The following is a 16,998-nucleotide window of genomic DNA, read 5'->3' on the forward strand; positions in this document are numbered from 1 at the left end:
AAGATGTTAAATTTCAGAAAACTTTTTCTCAACTAAATTTCTACACTGTTTTATGGACTATATCAAAATACAATTGTCAGGCATGAGTGTTTAAATAATGATTTTATTTAAAATAAAGTGACTCAACTATTTGCCTATGCACTGAAATATAATTTATCAATATTTGTGATTATGGAAATGTCACGTTTCCTGTATCTGTGTATAAGAAAGAAAAAAAAAAAAAGTGAATATTGAAGTGCTGGGCTCTACATACTAGAAATTGTTCATAAAATCATAGGTTGATACATTACCTCTTTCTCTGGGGATGAACCACCATCACTAGCTAGCAGTGGACATTTTTACTAAAACTGGCAATATTGTATAGATATTAGTTCTGCTTGTAAAGATTTGTGTGGAGATTTGTTTTTAATTTATCTGTAAAATTACATGTATTTAACTTTTTTGGAAGTCTATGGGTATTCAGTACTTCACAGAAGACACTCACCACCATTTTTTAACCAGAGACTGACTTTAAATACAGTATAGACAAAGATTTACTGGGAAAGGAAGCCTGAAATATATTTTCCACTTGTATGAATGGGTGTGTGGCCGCATCACAACTTCACTGATCCATCTTTTAGATTAAGGGTTTTTCAGTATTTTGATAATGTCATTAAATATTTACAGTTCTCATATATAGTTCATAAATATTAAAATACTTCTGCATAATTAGACATTTTCTCCCTTGAAAATTCTATATCGTTTATAATAATTACACAGTAGGTGATTTCTATATTAATTTTTCACTACTGATTTTATAATTACTGTCAGTGAAATCCTAAGGATGCTTTACAGTGCCAAACAAATCCCTTAACATGACGAGATACTGTTTGAAGATCTGTAGTACCTTGAAATTTGGTCTTCATCAATGATAACAGTTTGAGTAAACAGGATACTGTTGATTGAAAGCACTCCATAGGGTTTATCATTTGGTTGGATGGTGACGTGAACAACAGATGGATTAACCAAAACAGCATCTCCCTGTAACGTGTCCTTAAGGAGCATAATTTGGAAGGTCTCAGCAATTTCTGGTATGGCATCATCAAGGATCTTGAATTTCATATATACTTCATGAACTAGAGGTGTGAAGACAATAGTTGTATTTGGCTGAAGATCTAGGAAGTCTAAATTGAGCTGCGCGTGTGCTGTTGAATTCCCAGTTATGATGGTGTAACTGACGGAGACTTCACATTCATCAGGTCCAATTAATTTTCCACTGTCATCCTTACCACGAATCACTTGAATTGTGAGCATTTCGACTTCCTCAGGCACCATGTAAGTGCTCTGAGCAAATCGCACAGGGCTGTCATTTTTCTTAATATTAATCTGAACAGAATTCCTTGTGGTGTTGATTTCAGCCCCTCCCTCCACACTCCTGAGATGAACAACAAACAATTCATCATTTTCAGGTATCTGGAAAAATAATAGTAGCAACAGGGTGTAAGTCCCATTTCAAATATATGCAGAACACTTACTTAGAAATATGTTATGTATATTTAGCAATAAAGGGAAATAATACAAACATTACAACCCTTTTCACATTAAAATAAACAGGCAAAAAGAAACTCGCTTGCAACTTTGAAAATCCCTTCTCAAAATTGAATGTTTCCATTTTCTAAGACATACTTCTATGCTATGGAAATATGAAAAAGTGGGAAAAGACAAAAAAAAAAAAAGGGCAAACAAAAACTAGGCAAGAATCAGATGAAGCTCTCTCTTTCCAACTAGAGAGTGTGAGGAGATCCAAACTCAACTTGTGGAAGTTGCTCTGCTTGGACACAAGTGTTCCTGACAGTTATTTAGTCTGACATCTTTATTTGCTGATGTTAACACCATTTTACATCTATGCATGCCTGAAAGAACAGAGGAACAACATATGAACACAACCTACCTTGGCCCTTTTGTTCCTATTCAACGGGAAAAAGAACAGTTCCTACTTTCAGACAGACTCACATTCCCAGCACAGCTTCAGTCACAGCTCTGAGAATGTGCTTGCTGATGCTTATCTATTAATTAGACTTTGGCATTTCTACATGTGGTTTGTTTAGAACTGCACTTTAGTTTTAGCTCTTTAGTCTCTAATAACTGATGCAGCAGACAAAAAAGAAGGGTTTATAAGCCTTGAATTGCAGAATTTAATATTTTTTACTTTATATTATTACATTTTATTCCCCAGTCTTGATAGGCTAAGTCTGTTTAACTGGAAAATATCATTATTTTATTAATACAGAGAGATTAGAAGGAAATATTTAAATATTACATAAGATCCTCACATCTCATTCTTGTTGTGGACTCTCAGAAAAAACAGTATTATTTGCTTCTGAGATAAATTCCACAACAAAATTGCTTATGTGTTACTAATGGCATTGCTTTGTTATAGGGCTGATGAATCCTTTCCATGTAGTTCTGTTTACTGAGCAAAAAAAGTTCAGAATTCCTTGTGGTCCAATATTTCTTCTCTTTTTACACATTTGTTAATTGGCCACCCTTAGATCCTGTTTCAGGGCACAAAGGGTATGCACGCCGCTGTCTTTGTAGCTGAGGCCAATTTTGTCCCTTGTTTGACTTGTGGCACTTAAACTTGCATAATATTATTGACTGATGCAGGTTGTTTGTTTTTTTTTCCAGCGTGAGATTTGCAAGCTCTCTGTCACCTCTCTCCTACACTACTATTTCCTATTTTATCTTATTAAAATTGATGTTAACTTACGCTTGTTTTAGTTCACTAGTTCATATACTGTCTTGCAGTACAAAAATACGCATTTGACAGTCAGAACGTACATGCCATTTTAGTTGCAGATAAAATCTTAGTATCCTACATAAATAAGGCATTGTGGAGCTTTCAATTACATCATGATTGACCAATAAATACATGAGTCAAACTTCGAATATAATAGTATAAATGATTTCCAGTGCTGCCTTGCCTCTTTAATTTTCTCTTAAAGTTGCAATTATACTTAAAAAGGAAACCTGCACAGGAAAAGTACTATAAATGCAGAGCTGTGGAAATCAGAACTGCAGTCCCCTACCTTCTGTAAGGCTGCACAATTCAGAAAAATACTTGTTTCATTGATTTCCCTAACTCAGATCCTAAAAGCTCAAATTAAGTTCTGACAGTAGTGTTACTGGATTCTTGTGAACTCTATCATCATCATCATCAATAAAGGTTTTTGTGCAAAATTCATCTTTCACATACACTTGTGAAAGACTTTCAAAGAGTGGAAAGACGTTGACTAGACACACCAAATACAGATCAAACTTTTAGAAACAGAAGTTTGAGAGCATTTCTCAGAATAAAAATAAATAAAATCACATCCTCCCAAGAGAAAAGACCCTAATAATTTATTTCTGTGTGTAAGTCACTGAAATATTACATTGAATTGGAAAGAGATGTTTCTACACTTCAGCACCCCAGGTTGGCACAGCCTCTTAACACTAGAGTATCAGTAGAAATGTGGAAGGACATTTTTTATAACTAAGAGTAAAAAGGAAACAAGCTGCTTTACAGTTCTGTGCTCACTTCTGAGACACACACCTTTCACCATTATTGTTTTCTTATGAATTTCTTACTAAGTTGTTTTGCATCATATATACTTATTTTGATGTCTCAGTTTTCCCTCTTAAGCTTATTATAAAGGAAAAGAAAAACACAAAAGAAAAGTGCAGGTAAGAAAAAAGGAAAATCACAAGTTGCAAATTAGAAGAATGTTTTGTTTACTCTGAGATAAAAAGAAAGCCTCACAACCTATGAGTTATGTTGTGGTTTTTTTTTGTTTTGGTTTGGTTTTTTTGTGTGTGTGTTGTTTTTTTTTTTCAATTGGCCAATCTGAAAACAGAAAAATGTTAATTATCACCTAGTATTCATGCTTTCCACAAGACTGCATGTTTGTTTCAGGAATCTCATCTATTTTTAGGATTTTTTCAAATATGTTTCTACCCTGAAACATATTTGAAAAAAAAAAACCACAAACAAACAACGACAAAAAATATTTTTGAATCTGCCTTTTCCCTGTGAATCTTCAATGTGTAATATTCTTTCTTTAGTGACAAAGATAACATGTCTGCTCAGCCAGGATATGCACATAAACTAAAACTATTCACTGATGAGAATTAAAGAGGGAGCTTGGAAAGAGTAAAAATAATAGACCAGAGAGCCAAAATTTAACATCACTTCATCAAATAGAACTGCTTTTAACCTTATTTAAGCCAAGCCTTTTTGTAACTTACTACTCTAAGTCTTTCCAGAACTTCAGTTAACCTTCTACGTATCAAAGCCTAAGATGAAGTCAGCTTGTTCCTACCTGATCATCAAGCACTGTTAAATTATAAATCAGCTTTGATCTCCCAGGTGTGAATGTAATATTTCCCTTAGCTGGACTTAGGTCTTCTTCAGCTGGGTTTGGACCATCTTTTATCTGCAAAGAATTGATTTGTCTGATGAGAAGTCTATAAAGCAGGAATACAAATCCAGTGCAAGTACAATAACCAATATGCAGTGTGACTTGCATAACAAATGACTATCTGTTCAGCCATCTCCAACTTACAACTTACATGAACATTCAGTTGTGAAAATCTGCTCTTTTCTGGCAGACAGTGTAAGTCAGAACAACCACTCTGAAGAAATCCCGTATTTCCAGAATAAGAGGAAGAAAACTACTTCCATATAGGCCTATGGGGACTCTTTAGTATATTCTGATGCATAACTGACTCTTTCATATTACAGAAAGGATATTCATGCAAATTCAGTTTGAATCAATAGTATTTCATAATAAATTCCAAGACAAAGTAATAGTACTTACTGGTTTTGTGTCCCTTCTATCTTAACTTGTGATATTAAAGATACTAAATTTAACAGTCAAACTCAAAATACTACAAAGCCTCTTAAAGGTCATATGGGATTTTTTGGTTTTAGAACATTTTGTAAATTATTTTTCAACATACATATATAATGATGTGAGACAGACCTAAGTAATTGTCCAGAGAGTAAGATTTACTGTACCTTAAAACAAACATATTTGCAAAAAATTGCACAGAGAATCATATTCAGTACTTTAACTATTCATGCTATATTTAGTATTAATAAAATCCAGTGCAAAGCTTTTCTGGTTTTGACAGGTCTAGACTAAAGCTTTGAGGTCTAGATTAAAGCCTTACCCTATAGGACCAGGCAACTAGTACAGAAATATCTATATGAAAGATTTTATATATAATTTTAAAGTAAATAATAGAGTCTGAGCTAGATAAGAAAAAGAAAGCAATGAAGTCAGTAATTGTATCACATTCAAATCACATATGTAAATAACAGGATAAGTATTCAACATGATTAATTATTTCAAAAGCTTCATTTGCAGGGGATTCAAGATAGAGATCAAGATACAGATGATTATAGATACAGAAATTCACCAAATCCTGAGCACTCACAGTTCAAAGTTGGGATAATCATTAAAGACTCACTTGAATATTTGTATGTAAAATAAATATTTTTTAAAAAAATTAAAAAAACTTAGATAAGACACTTCTTACATACTTAATATGCATTATTTTCTAGTAATACATACTGATGTTGCCTCACGTACCTTTCTAAATGACAGAATATACTCGGTTTTCTCTAGTACCTCTTAACGTTAAACAGTCAATTAAACAGTCAGATAATTACAGTATTTTCTATATGACGGTTAATATGAATCCCTTTTATGAAACAGATCTACCTAATGTAGATGTAGGTATTTTGTCCTTCTTCCCCTTTTGCAAACACTTCAATAAATTATGATTACAGCCTCTCAGTTTAATCCAACAGACTACTGTATGAAGTCTTTTGGATAAACTCACCTCAAAAGTTATGACGACCGTCCCATAGGTTCCCCTCTCTCTAATTAGAGTGAGCGGCACAAATTCATTTCTGCCCCTGGGCTCATTCACTGTGATTAAGGCAGACTAATGAGGAAGAAAAGGAACAGACAATCAGACACAGATCAAATATCACAGCAGAATGAAGAAACTGTTACCATAGAAATATCAAACTCCCACAGACAAGTTAATCCAATCCGCAAACCAGTCCACTGATGGCATACATTTCCTAGCAACCAATTAGTTCAGCTAATGAAAACCTTAAAAGATTTCAGATAAAAATGTATCACGTAATGCAATTTGTGTGTTTTTGTTGTTGTTGTTGTTTGTTTGTTTCTGTAAATGAACATAGTCAACATACACAAAGCACTGACATATCATCACTGGTATTTTTAGGAGCTCCTACACCCATTAAAAATAGGTTTTCACCATCATGAAGTCGTTTATTAGATAGCTAGCTATAAATGTACTCAGGACAATCATTTAGGTCACTGGTCACTTTTTTAGGCTATTGTAGGTAACAGATTTTGAAGATATCCACAAATCCCAGAAGCAGCTTGGCTTAGTACTGTGGCTCTAACATTTTCTTATGTTCTTATGTTTTTTCAGAGAAGTCCTATACAAAATTATATTGTCAGAATGCTGTCAATAAGGCATAGCTACTCGTTCTACTAATACAACCTCTGTATTATTGCAAATATCATCTGCTGGAGTAACAACAGCATCTTATCCCAGAGGGTGTTATAAAATGCATATATTATGACAATGTTCCCTCAGTAATTGGTAATTAACCCTACTGCAAGAAGCTGTGCCTGCTCTTCAGAGGAACAGGTTTATATTCAGAAGCTACTTCTTTGTTTACATGCTACATTTCAAAACTGAAATAACAGTAGCAATAAAAACAAACCAGATGTAAATTATACACTCAGGTAGAGAGTATTTATACATCCAAACAAGTCTGGAATTTTAACTGTTATAAATTTCCAATAGAAACAAAAATAATATGTCAGAAATACATGCTTATAGATTTACTTCCTTTCATTATCCTTTCAGAACTAAGCAAACTACCCACATTAAAGCCAGAGAAGACTGAAGAATATTCAAACCTGGATGGAACTGGAACTGTTTGTGTGACTCACAATAATCAAATAGTCTTCTTCCTCCACTGCAAAATGTTTCACACGTCTGGTATCCAGAACAGAAAGAGTCTGTATCTGCAAGGGAAATATGAGGGTGACTATGTTTATCTACATATGTATATAAACAAATACATTTTATATTACATTGTATATAGTGAGAAAAAGTACGCATAGAATGTTAAGAATTCCAAAATTATGTATAAAACTATACATGAAATAGCTTTTAAAACTTTATATTTTATATATATATATATATATATAAGCAACTAATTTACAGAATTAACATAACTTATCATACATTTTCCAGAAAATGTTCTATGACTTGATTGCTTGAGAATTTCTTCCCCCACTTCCAAGCAGAGCTACAGGCTGGGAGATGAGTGGTTGGAAAGCTGCCTGGCCGAGAGGGACCTGGGAGTATTGGTTGATAGTCGGCTGAATATGAGCCAGCAGTGTGCCCAGGTGGCCAAGAAGGCCAACAGCATCCTGGCCTGTATAAGAAGCAGCGTGGCCAGCAGGGCTAGGGAAGTGATTGTGCCCCTGTACTCGGCTCTGGTGAGGCCACACCTCGAGTACTGTGTTCAGCTTTGGGCCCCTTGCTACAGGAAGGACATGGACGTGCTCGAGCGAGTCCAGAGAAAGGCAACGAAGCTGGTGAGGGGTCTGGAGAACAAGTCTTATGAGGAGCGGCTGAGGGAGCTGGGGTTGTTCAGCCTGGAGAAGAGGAGGCTCAGGGGCGACCTTATCGCACTCTACAGGTACCTTAAAGGAGGCTGTAGCGAGGTGGGGGTTGGTCTGTTCTCCCACGTGCCTGGTGACAGGACAAGGGGGAATGGGCTAAAGTTGCGCCAGGGGAGGTTTAGGTTGGATGTTAGGAAAAACTTCTTTACCGAAAGGGTTGTTAGGCATTGGAATGGGCTGCCCAGGGAAGTGGTTGAGTCACCATCCCTGGAGGTCTTTAAGAGACGTTTAGATGTTCAGCTTAGTGATATGGTTTAGTGAAGGACTTGTTAATGTTAGGTCAGAGGTTGGACTAGGTGATTTTGGAGGTCTCTTCCTACCTAGACAATTCTGTGATTCTGTGATTCCCAGGTAATCCTCCCTGCACCCTCAAATGTAAATATATAAAAAATACAAACAATGTAAACAACTAACTATGACAAACTTACATCACTGAAGTTATGTAGTATTTTAGGACACAAAACTAACTCTTGTCACACAGAGTGCTTTTTTCTAAAACATGGCCAGACTGGAGGACCTCCCTTGGTCCTTGCCAACCCATACTATTTTAAGATTTTAAAATTAAAATCGATTTACCCACAACAATCTGTGTCCAGCCATGAATGCATACACACTGTTGTTAGAAGCTCCCTGTGTGGCTCCTCCATGAGTAACCACAAGGTAGGAAGAGGCTCCAATTTGGAAAGACACACAACTTGTAGGATTCCACATACTGAAATTCTGCAAGAAGAATAAAAAAAAAGTAAGATTGTGACTTAAATTCCTTATTAACTAGCATGTCTGGTGTTCAAAAACAAACATTTACCTCAACAGGAACAAATACTCCTTTCCACTGGTAGACAGTAGAAAACAAAGCTGGAGGCATACGCAACAGAACACCGTACAGGATTTCTCTTGAGGTAAAGAAACACCAACCAGATGCTGATTCTTCCACAAAACTTTGCAAGACAGATAGGACACTGATACCACCCCCTGCAATATAGTAAAAAATAAAATAAAATAAAATAAAATAAAATAAAATAAAAACACTATTTACTATTATATTACTCTTGATATCTTTTCTAACCCCATTCCCATTATTTACCTCCCAAAGCCAGACCTAGTATGAGAAATGATGAAGTTGTGTCTTAGTATTTGTTATAAGTGTATATAAATACATAGAAATGTTACAATGCTAAGGATATAATGAGAGTTAAGCAGTAAATGTATTTTTCATTCATTACAACTGCACATGGAAGACATATAGGCAATTTGAGTCTGACTCATAATAATTGATCTTGGAATTTAGCTAACAAGAGAATTAGCTAGATAGCAAGTAGTAAAGAAAAAAAAAAAAAAAGACAAATTACAAAATGTTCATGTTTTGTTCCCCATTTACAACATGTTCATGTTTTTATTCCAAGACGGTCCCTAAGCACCGTCTTGTCAGAACTAAACTCCAGGAGCTAGACTCTTGCATGTCACATGTCATTTATACTGTGTTAGAAAGATCCTGAGTTACAAGTAGTACGGAACAAATTTTATTACACACACACAAATAAATAAATAAATAAATGGCTAGTGACAATAATGTTCAAATTAGCAGCAAAGACAGAAATAGAGATTACTGAAACTGGCAGAAGTGGCTGATGACAAGGTGATTCTTAAGCAGCTAAAGTATTTTATCTACTAAATCTTACATAGGAAAATATTAACTGAATTGTGTCTGAATACTTGAATTTACATTCCCAAGCTACATCTCCTGTATGCTTGGCTACTCTCTTACTATCTCCACTTCTACAAAAGCAGTGGACATTCTCTGTAAAGTGAACGTACTGATGCCAAATGCAGTATCTGATGATGTCTCCCACTCAACGCTCACAGAAACGTTAAGCCCATTACTCCGTGAAACTTTCAAATAAGCTGTAGTGTTGGCTTCTTCAATTATGATGAAATTTGTCCTAAATGTGAGAATCATAAAAATAAGGAAAAAATTATTTTATAGTATATTCATTGCTGTAATAAAAATAAGATTTTTACTGTACAATTCCAGATGCAGAATATACAACAGAAATAAAAAGAAAATATTAATAACAGGTTTCAGTATCTGATGGACTGGTAGCTACATTAATTAGGGTTTCCCAATGATCCTTACTACAATCATGCAAAATCATAGGCAATTCAACAAAATCTTTAAACAGACTGAAATTTAAGTATATTAAATTCACGTAATAAATGTTTAGATAATATTATTATTAAATATTAATATAAATTATTAACTCTAAATATCAATGTATTAATAAAATAGCATACATACATTTTTTATTTAAATAGTAAATTTATTTAATCTGTATGGTTTCAGCTGAATGGTTTTTAAAAATGGCAGTCCATATGTGTCACTTGCTTCTGAAAAACAGCCTTCAGTGAAAGTATATTTTTTACAGGTTTAAAAATGAAAGTAAATTATAAAACGTATGACTTCCTGGACACTGATATGAGGTTTGGAACTTTTAACATGGAATACTATCAGTGGAATATGTAGGCACTAGTGAAGTATTAGTTTATAAAGAAAAATAATAATAAATAAATTGAAATTTTGGATTATGAATAGTCCTTTTTATGCATTTTTCTACTCTTTTGTTTAGCAGTAATAGTATTTCACAATACCTTTCAAAGTTACAGATTTACAAATTGGGTTGCTGAATTTCTTTAATGCGATCCATCAAAAACAAAATTGTAGAGAAATATTATCTCTTTGGAGTATGAGCAACTATCTCCTTTTTACTGATCAGTGTAAAGTACCTATTTCCAACTGTATAGATGCTGAAAAGCCCTAGTGGAGCCTGGTTTTGTAATATTGTAATCATAGTTTCCACTCTCGTGCCTAGTCTGGCTCCTCCAGTTGGATTGAACAGGGTGACAATGAAGTGCTCATCCATTTCTGGTTCTTCATCTAGTACCGCAGAAATATGCAGCGTCTGATAACAAAACAAGCATACAATGTTATTGAGACATGATAACAGATGATGACACAGCTCTATCAGAATGTGCTACCTTTTTTTTAAATTTATTTCACTATAAGGCTTTGGATAGCATAGCAGGAGAAGAGCAGCTCATGAAGCTGGAGAGGACAGAATTGAGGCAAGCTCAGACTGAGTTCAGACTGAGGTTCTAAAGCCATCCATCTAGTGGCCTCCATTGGTGCAACACTAAGATGAGCATATTCACTTTTCGTTGTTGTTGTTCTCTTTTCTTTCTTTTCTCATCCTATGATCCTCTGAAGTTTTTGATCCTAATTTCATACTTTTGTTCTCTATTTATTCCATACATTTTTGGGTAGTTTATACTCACAACACAGCTATAAGTGTAATCAGTTAAGTTGGTTTTAATTTATTTTAGTTGGCAGCTAAGCTATCTTCAGGGAAACAGGGTAATCTCACTACTGGTGCTGTCAAGAAAGAAAAGGAAAAGGAAAAAAAAAAGCAAGAATAGTGAGAGATTTGAAATACTCTTTCCTCTCGATGCTTCTTTCCCTCTCCTACACCACTGTGGATGAAGATCAGGTCTTCTAAAGGCAATCTCAAACTAGCAAAGAGCAATCTAGAGAAAGCTAAGTGCTTCACTTTCATTTGGGGCTCACTGTCATCCTTCACACTACTCAAACAAGCAAAAAATTTCATAGGTACGCATAGCCTTGCTGTACAAAATAAAAAGTTAGTGATGATGCATTTGGAAATAATACAAAATTTACAATGTTTTATATTTCTGTTCATTTCCACAATAAACCATATTTACCAACTATATTAAGAAGGCTCCAACTTCTTATAGATCTGCTGCATTGTGATTCCAAATGCATCTAAAGGCCAGAAATTGAAAACCAGTGTTTCCAAGAAAAGTTTGTCTCAGTTTCTATCCTATTGCCTGTAATATGCTAACACTAGCTTCACCAGCTTTACTGGCAAAAATAAATAAATCGAATTGTGATTAAACCTTAGAAGAGTCAGGATTCACAAACTTAAGCTAGTTCATTTTGTAGCTGACATTCTTGTGAGGACAGTATAGAGGCAGTGAGCTTAATACTTAAGTTATTTTCCAATCCTAAGACAGACAACTGTTCTACTTTTTGTATTTGTTGCAGCACATTCTGTTTAGTTCAGACTAACTAAAATGTTAAATTACAGAATGGGATTTTTACTTTGATCTTAACTATTAGGCTTGCAAATTATCACTTTAATTTAAAGTAAGTTTGCATTTCAGCTATAGATTGACTACATAAAAAGAACTGTTCCAAAGCACACATGAACGTTATCTATAGTGTACTGTTTTCAATTTACCTCAACCCTTACAAACTAAGAAACACCTAAAGATGAGCCCATTTAATTTTCACACACTTCCACATCAGATAATAACAGGAAATCAGTCACAGCTCATGACTCAATTCACTTTATGAATGAAAGAAGTAGAAAAAATAAACAGAAGATAAAGCACAGACATTTCTGAAATCTTTCCAATATTTCCAAAAAAAAAGCTTCCTAGACTTCTCTGGTAATAACTAGCATATTACCTTGAACCTGACTCCCTCTTCGAGCACAATATATCCTTGAGAAGGGGTCAAATCCATTGTTGCCTCTGAAGAGTTAATCTCACTTACAAGATACTGAACAGTCACAGTGCCAAATATTCCCTGAGGTGGTTCTCTGATAATATTCAATACTGCAACACTTTCCATCAAATGGATAGATGTTTGCTCTCTCAGAAAGAAGTGATTGCTGTTATTGAATGACAAAACTCCATGGCCATCATCATTGGCAAGTATAGTAATTGTAGCTTTTGAAAAAGAAATAATGAAAATATTCTTTGGTTAACATAGTAAAATATAAATATACATATATAGTAACATAATACATAACATAAACACAAATACATTCTTCCTTTAGTGTGTATATAATGCTTATGTGTCCATGACATTACCTGAAGAGAATGGGAAGGCATTTCACTTTAACTAGGAAGATCTCTAGACAGGAAGAATATAGTCTCTCCTAGAAAAGGATTATGAACTCTCTAAAAAGACCTCAGTTCAGTGAGGTAGTACACATTGAAAAACTCATCTTCGTGCTTTCTGATTCATTGCTTTACATATAAACTTTTTAATTGCACAGATTTCACAGGGATGTTTCAGAACCTTCCAAAGGAGTATAAAGATTCACCATAGCAGGACAATGGTGCTTTCTGAAATATGATTATTCAGAAAAGTGGAATTAAAATGTGTGCCACAGAATTCTAAAGAAATGGAACATTAAAACTAAGTTTTACCTGTTGTGTTCTCCCCTAATTCCAGCCCCAGAGATGGATTTGTTAAAATTAACTGGAACTTCTCATCACCTTCAGGAATCTCATCATCAAAAATCATGACATCAACAGATTTATGCCTTTCTCCATCAGCAAAAAAAAGAGTCTAGCGTTGAAACACATAAAGCACCGAATACTTACATCAGTTAATATCACACAGAAATTTTTGACTACGGTAAACAGAATTCTGTGAAATAGGAAGGAAGGGAAAGCATAGGAAGAGCCATATTCTCTGTTCCTTATAAACTGATTGAATCAGAAATATAAAGGTTCAGCACATTACAGAATGAGGACAAGAAAGAATAATTTATTTTGAAAGTCCTGTTGCAAAAATAGTCTATGAAAAAGTTTGTATGTCTAATCAAAATTAAATTTGAAATCGATGTTTGAAAGTTTACATTTTGCTTTATATTAAAAAATATATTTTTAAAAAAGAAATAAATAGTAAGAATAAGAATATTTTTATTTCATTCTATTTAGATTACCAAAGCAACTGAAACAAGCTGAAACATCTAGCATCACTACTGATCATTCTGCAGAATAATCAAGAAGATATTCTTTTACGGAAGCTGAAAGAATAAAAAGTACTAGATTTAGAGTTGCTTCTTACCCTTGAGGTTACATTAAAATCCAAACCCAGCTGGGCCTCCAAATTTTGGGCATAAAAAAATACAGACACATTGCCATATGATCCTCTGTTTCGGTAAGCCATTACTGTCAGATTCCCATGAGATTCACTAACTTCAAAACTAAAATAAAAAGAATAATTCTCAATGTTCACTGATTATGTTCTTTTGAAAAAGATAGTACATTTTTATTACATTTTCACTCTGAATTATTCCCTACATTATAGTTCTCTAACGCATCCTTTTTACCTTTTTTCTCTTATCTAAATTGAATTAAGTAACATGAGGTTTTTGTTTTGTTTTGTTTTGTTTTTTGCTTACATGAATGGTGAGGCTGGAAGAGTTGATGCAGGCTGGGGAGGTTAGGCAAATTGGTGATATAAAAGGACAACAGTGAAAGTAGTAATAAGTAAAAGAATTCTGATTAGATGAATAGTGAATTTTTGTTTTCAGTGTGGGAATCCCACTTTCTAGTTCAGCTGAATTGAATGATTACTTTACCATCTCAAAGACATGGCCCTATTTTTAACAGGAGTTTTACTTTTAGAAAGAAAATGGGCAACACCAATCACTAATTGGCACAGTAAGTTCTTCAAGGAAGATGAGACTTACTTGGTACCTTCCCATTCAATTACTCCTCTTACACCATCATTAGCATCGATAACAATTTGAGAAGCTAAACCTTCCACATCTAAAAGGCAAAACAGAAAGACAAAAATTAAAGAACAATAAAATCAATTTTCTTGATTTTCAAGAATCACAGAAGCATTTATTCAATCGGTACTAATATTACAGTGTCTTTACAAAAAATGTGTAGGAGAAAATGGGAGTGGGCAAGATAACTGGAAAGAGTCCTTACTACTAGAAGTGCAATAATGCGTCTTGAATTAGCACTGTAATATTTAATAATGCATAAAAAAAAAAAAGACTAAGGAAAATGTAGAAAGTTAAACAGCACATAAAACATTAGAAAATAATAAAGTCTAGATTTGCGATGGAATCTTAATTTGTCTTCACTATAAGTGTTTATTACAATGACATTCAATATTTTGCATTTGCCATTCTGAGTATGAGAAAGACAATGAGGAAGAATAATAAATGATTCAGCATTTCATCTTCTATTTGTGCTTCAGTGCCTCATCATACATTCTAATGGCACACCTCAGATTTCACTACAAATACACAACTATTAATTTATTTGTGGGGTGTTCACATACTGTAATATTCTACTGCTCCATAAAGACATACAGGTATTTACAATTAGCCTGAAATCGTAATTGAATACACTGCAGTGTGAAAAACACCAAATAATAGGTTAATGTCAGAAAAGTCTACTAACTTCAGAGACCAGAACTTTACAGTCAAAACTTAATACTTCTCAGAAAATAGGTTGTTGTTTTTCAGACAACCGCACCACACAACTACCTTAACTTACTTGTTTACTTTTTATAAACTTCAACTTACTTTCTAAAACCAAATTGACTTCACCGAGTCTGCCATAAGTATATTATGTTTAGATCCATATACATTTTTCCATCAATTCAGATAAAACTGAACAAAAGTAGAAGATTATTGCCATGAATCTAAGCCTGTCACTATGAGGTAGAGATGACGATGAGCAATAGCTCTACACAGACAACAGAAGTGTTACTGAGGTTTACAAATCCTGAGGGAGTAATGGCAATCAGAGACATTTCTGCTTCACTCCTGCATTTTCTCATGTCACCCTGAAGTCAGATCTGTTCACCCAGGATCTGTAAGAGTTTGCTCACAGACACACACGCGGACACACGTATTTGAGTCAGGCTATTTCTTCTACCAGAAGAATTCACTGACATGTTATGTGAACACATTTTTTCCTTATGACTTAAAACTATTATTTTCTCATTGTAAGTAAAGCTGACCCAATGCAGTGTCACATCAGTGTTAAATGGTCATGGTTCAAGGAGACAGCCAAAGAGAAAGTGAGACTATACAACACTGTTTAGTTTGGATGAATCTTTCATTCTTATATGCTACTCCTTTCATATTTTAGACTCAACTATTCACAAATCAGCAATGAGTCTTGCAAGTTACCTTTCAATCTGTAACGAATTAACTCAGTCACTTCTATAAGCATGCAAAGAAAAGGGAAAAGAGTCAAAGAAGATGTCTGACATTATATAACTAGTCTTTAGTACCACAGGATAATCCAACAGTTCTTAAAGCTAATGACTACTATTCTACTGAATTCTGAAGAAGCAAAATGAGAAGCAGACTAAGCAAATAATAAAGATCATTGCAAGAGTAGGAAAACCATAAAATATGTTTCCTAAAAGTGATAAAAGAATAAAAACAGACTTTTTTAAAAGAGTGAGCAGAGTAGCCACATAAAGTTTTTTTTTTACTTTTTTTTTCCATTTTGTAGTTTGTAAATGAAAATCAGATGAAAAAATCACCAATAAACTTTTCAAATAATTGTCCTTTCCAACTGATAATTACTAACTCCTCTACGAAAATTAATTTAAATTTTCCCAGAGTTTAAAAAGCAAGAGATTAAGTGTAATAATAAATCTATTTCATATTCTATGATGTTTCTTCTAAATAACCATGTCTCATCTCAGCATAGTTGGTAAGTAAGAGGAATAATGGTAATCTCCCAAGGTAATATAATATAAACCATTAAAAAGGAAAAGTAAAAATAATTTGCTATAAGATGTTTTTACCTAGCTTAGGTGGGGATGACGTTGAATGGTTCATGATGAGTTCCACTGAAGTTAAATTAACCAAGAAGAATTCTTGCACCTCTGGTATATCATCCTGCAAAACACAAATACAGTACATCCTCTTCTCATTGTCCTTTAAGAAACTTCCACAGAAGTCACCAAAAAGGATCACACAAGAAGTCTCTAATATTACTGTGACACTAGAATTCATTTTTCTGTTTTCCTGAAATAATTTTATTGGGTCTGAAACTGATTATCGTGGAAGAATTAAGTAAGACATTATATATCATGAAAAAGATCCTGTGGTGACGCTAAACTATTCTTGCAAATAAATTACTGACCGATTTTAGAGGCATGTATCTCCAGCAATGAAAAAGTATGAGCCTGTAGCCAGCCATGAAGCACACTGTTCTAAATACTACTAGATAGTTGGTAAAGTTTTAATGAGACAACTTTATTACCTTTAGACATTTATTGTAGCTTTATGGAGAAGATACAGGAGACTTTTTTGACACATATGCAGCTGCATTTATACCTGATACAGAAACAAACCGAACAGTGTATATATCTGTC

At 34.0% G+C, this 16,998-nt stretch overlaps 1 protein-coding gene and 1 pseudogene across 3 annotated transcripts in view; both read right to left on the reverse strand.

Moving 5' to 3' along the window:
* Positions 1–6,321, reverse strand: part of LOC310890891 (adhesion G-protein coupled receptor V1-like) — a 72,904-nt pseudogene extending 66,583 nt beyond the window's left edge. Inside the window, exons 1-4 of the transcript in view lie at positions 6,316–6,321; positions 5,869–5,973; positions 4,341–4,454; positions 887–1,452 (exon numbers count right to left, since the gene is read on the reverse strand). The product of the transcript in view is annotated as an adhesion G-protein coupled receptor V1-like (transcript). The remainder of the gene's footprint in view (positions 1–886; positions 1,453–4,340; positions 4,455–5,868; positions 5,974–6,315) is intronic.
* Positions 6,322–6,473: 152 nt separating this feature from the next.
* Positions 6,474–16,618, reverse strand: LOC310890895 (adhesion G-protein coupled receptor V1-like). 2 transcript variants are annotated; one of them, XM_083853208.1, is made up of 8 exons: positions 16,426–16,618; positions 13,705–14,411; positions 13,059–13,200; positions 12,310–12,572; positions 10,548–10,723; positions 9,582–9,706; positions 8,572–8,738; positions 6,474–8,486 (listed from the first exon to the last, which is right to left on the reverse strand). In XM_083853208.1, exons 2-8 carry the CDS (start codon positions 13,804–13,806, stop codon positions 8,328–8,330), a joined length of 1,134 nt encoding a protein of 377 aa, XP_083709334.1. In that variant the 5' UTR covers positions 13,807–14,411; positions 16,426–16,618; the 3' UTR covers positions 6,474–8,327. The 2 variants fall into 2 exon arrangements, with proteins under 2 accessions (XP_083709334.1, XP_083709333.1); XM_083853207.1 differs by lacking the exon at positions 16,426–16,618 and having other exon boundaries at positions 13,705–15,778.
* Between the last annotated feature and the right edge of the window lie 380 nt (positions 16,619–16,998).

The sequence above is a fragment of the Anser anser genome (genome assembly GCF_964211835.1).
Source record: "Anser anser genome assembly, contig: HAP1_SCAFFOLD_111, whole genome shotgun sequence".
Taxonomy (NCBI): Eukaryota; Metazoa; Chordata; class Aves; order Anseriformes; family Anatidae; genus Anser; species Anser anser.

Coding starts and splice junctions, on each gene's coding strand:
- LOC310890895 (XM_083853208.1), bottom strand. CDS start 13,806: ATGGCTTACCGAAACAGAGGATCATATGGCAATGTGTCTGTATTTTTT. Junction 12,573..13,058: donor ATTAGGGGAGAACACAACAG/GTAAAACTTAGT, acceptor CTTTTTCAAAAG/CTACAATTACTATACTTGCC. Junction 8,487..8,571: donor GAGTATTTGTTCCTGTTGAG/GTAAATGTTTGT, acceptor TTCTTCTTGCAG/AATTTCAGTATGTGGAATCC.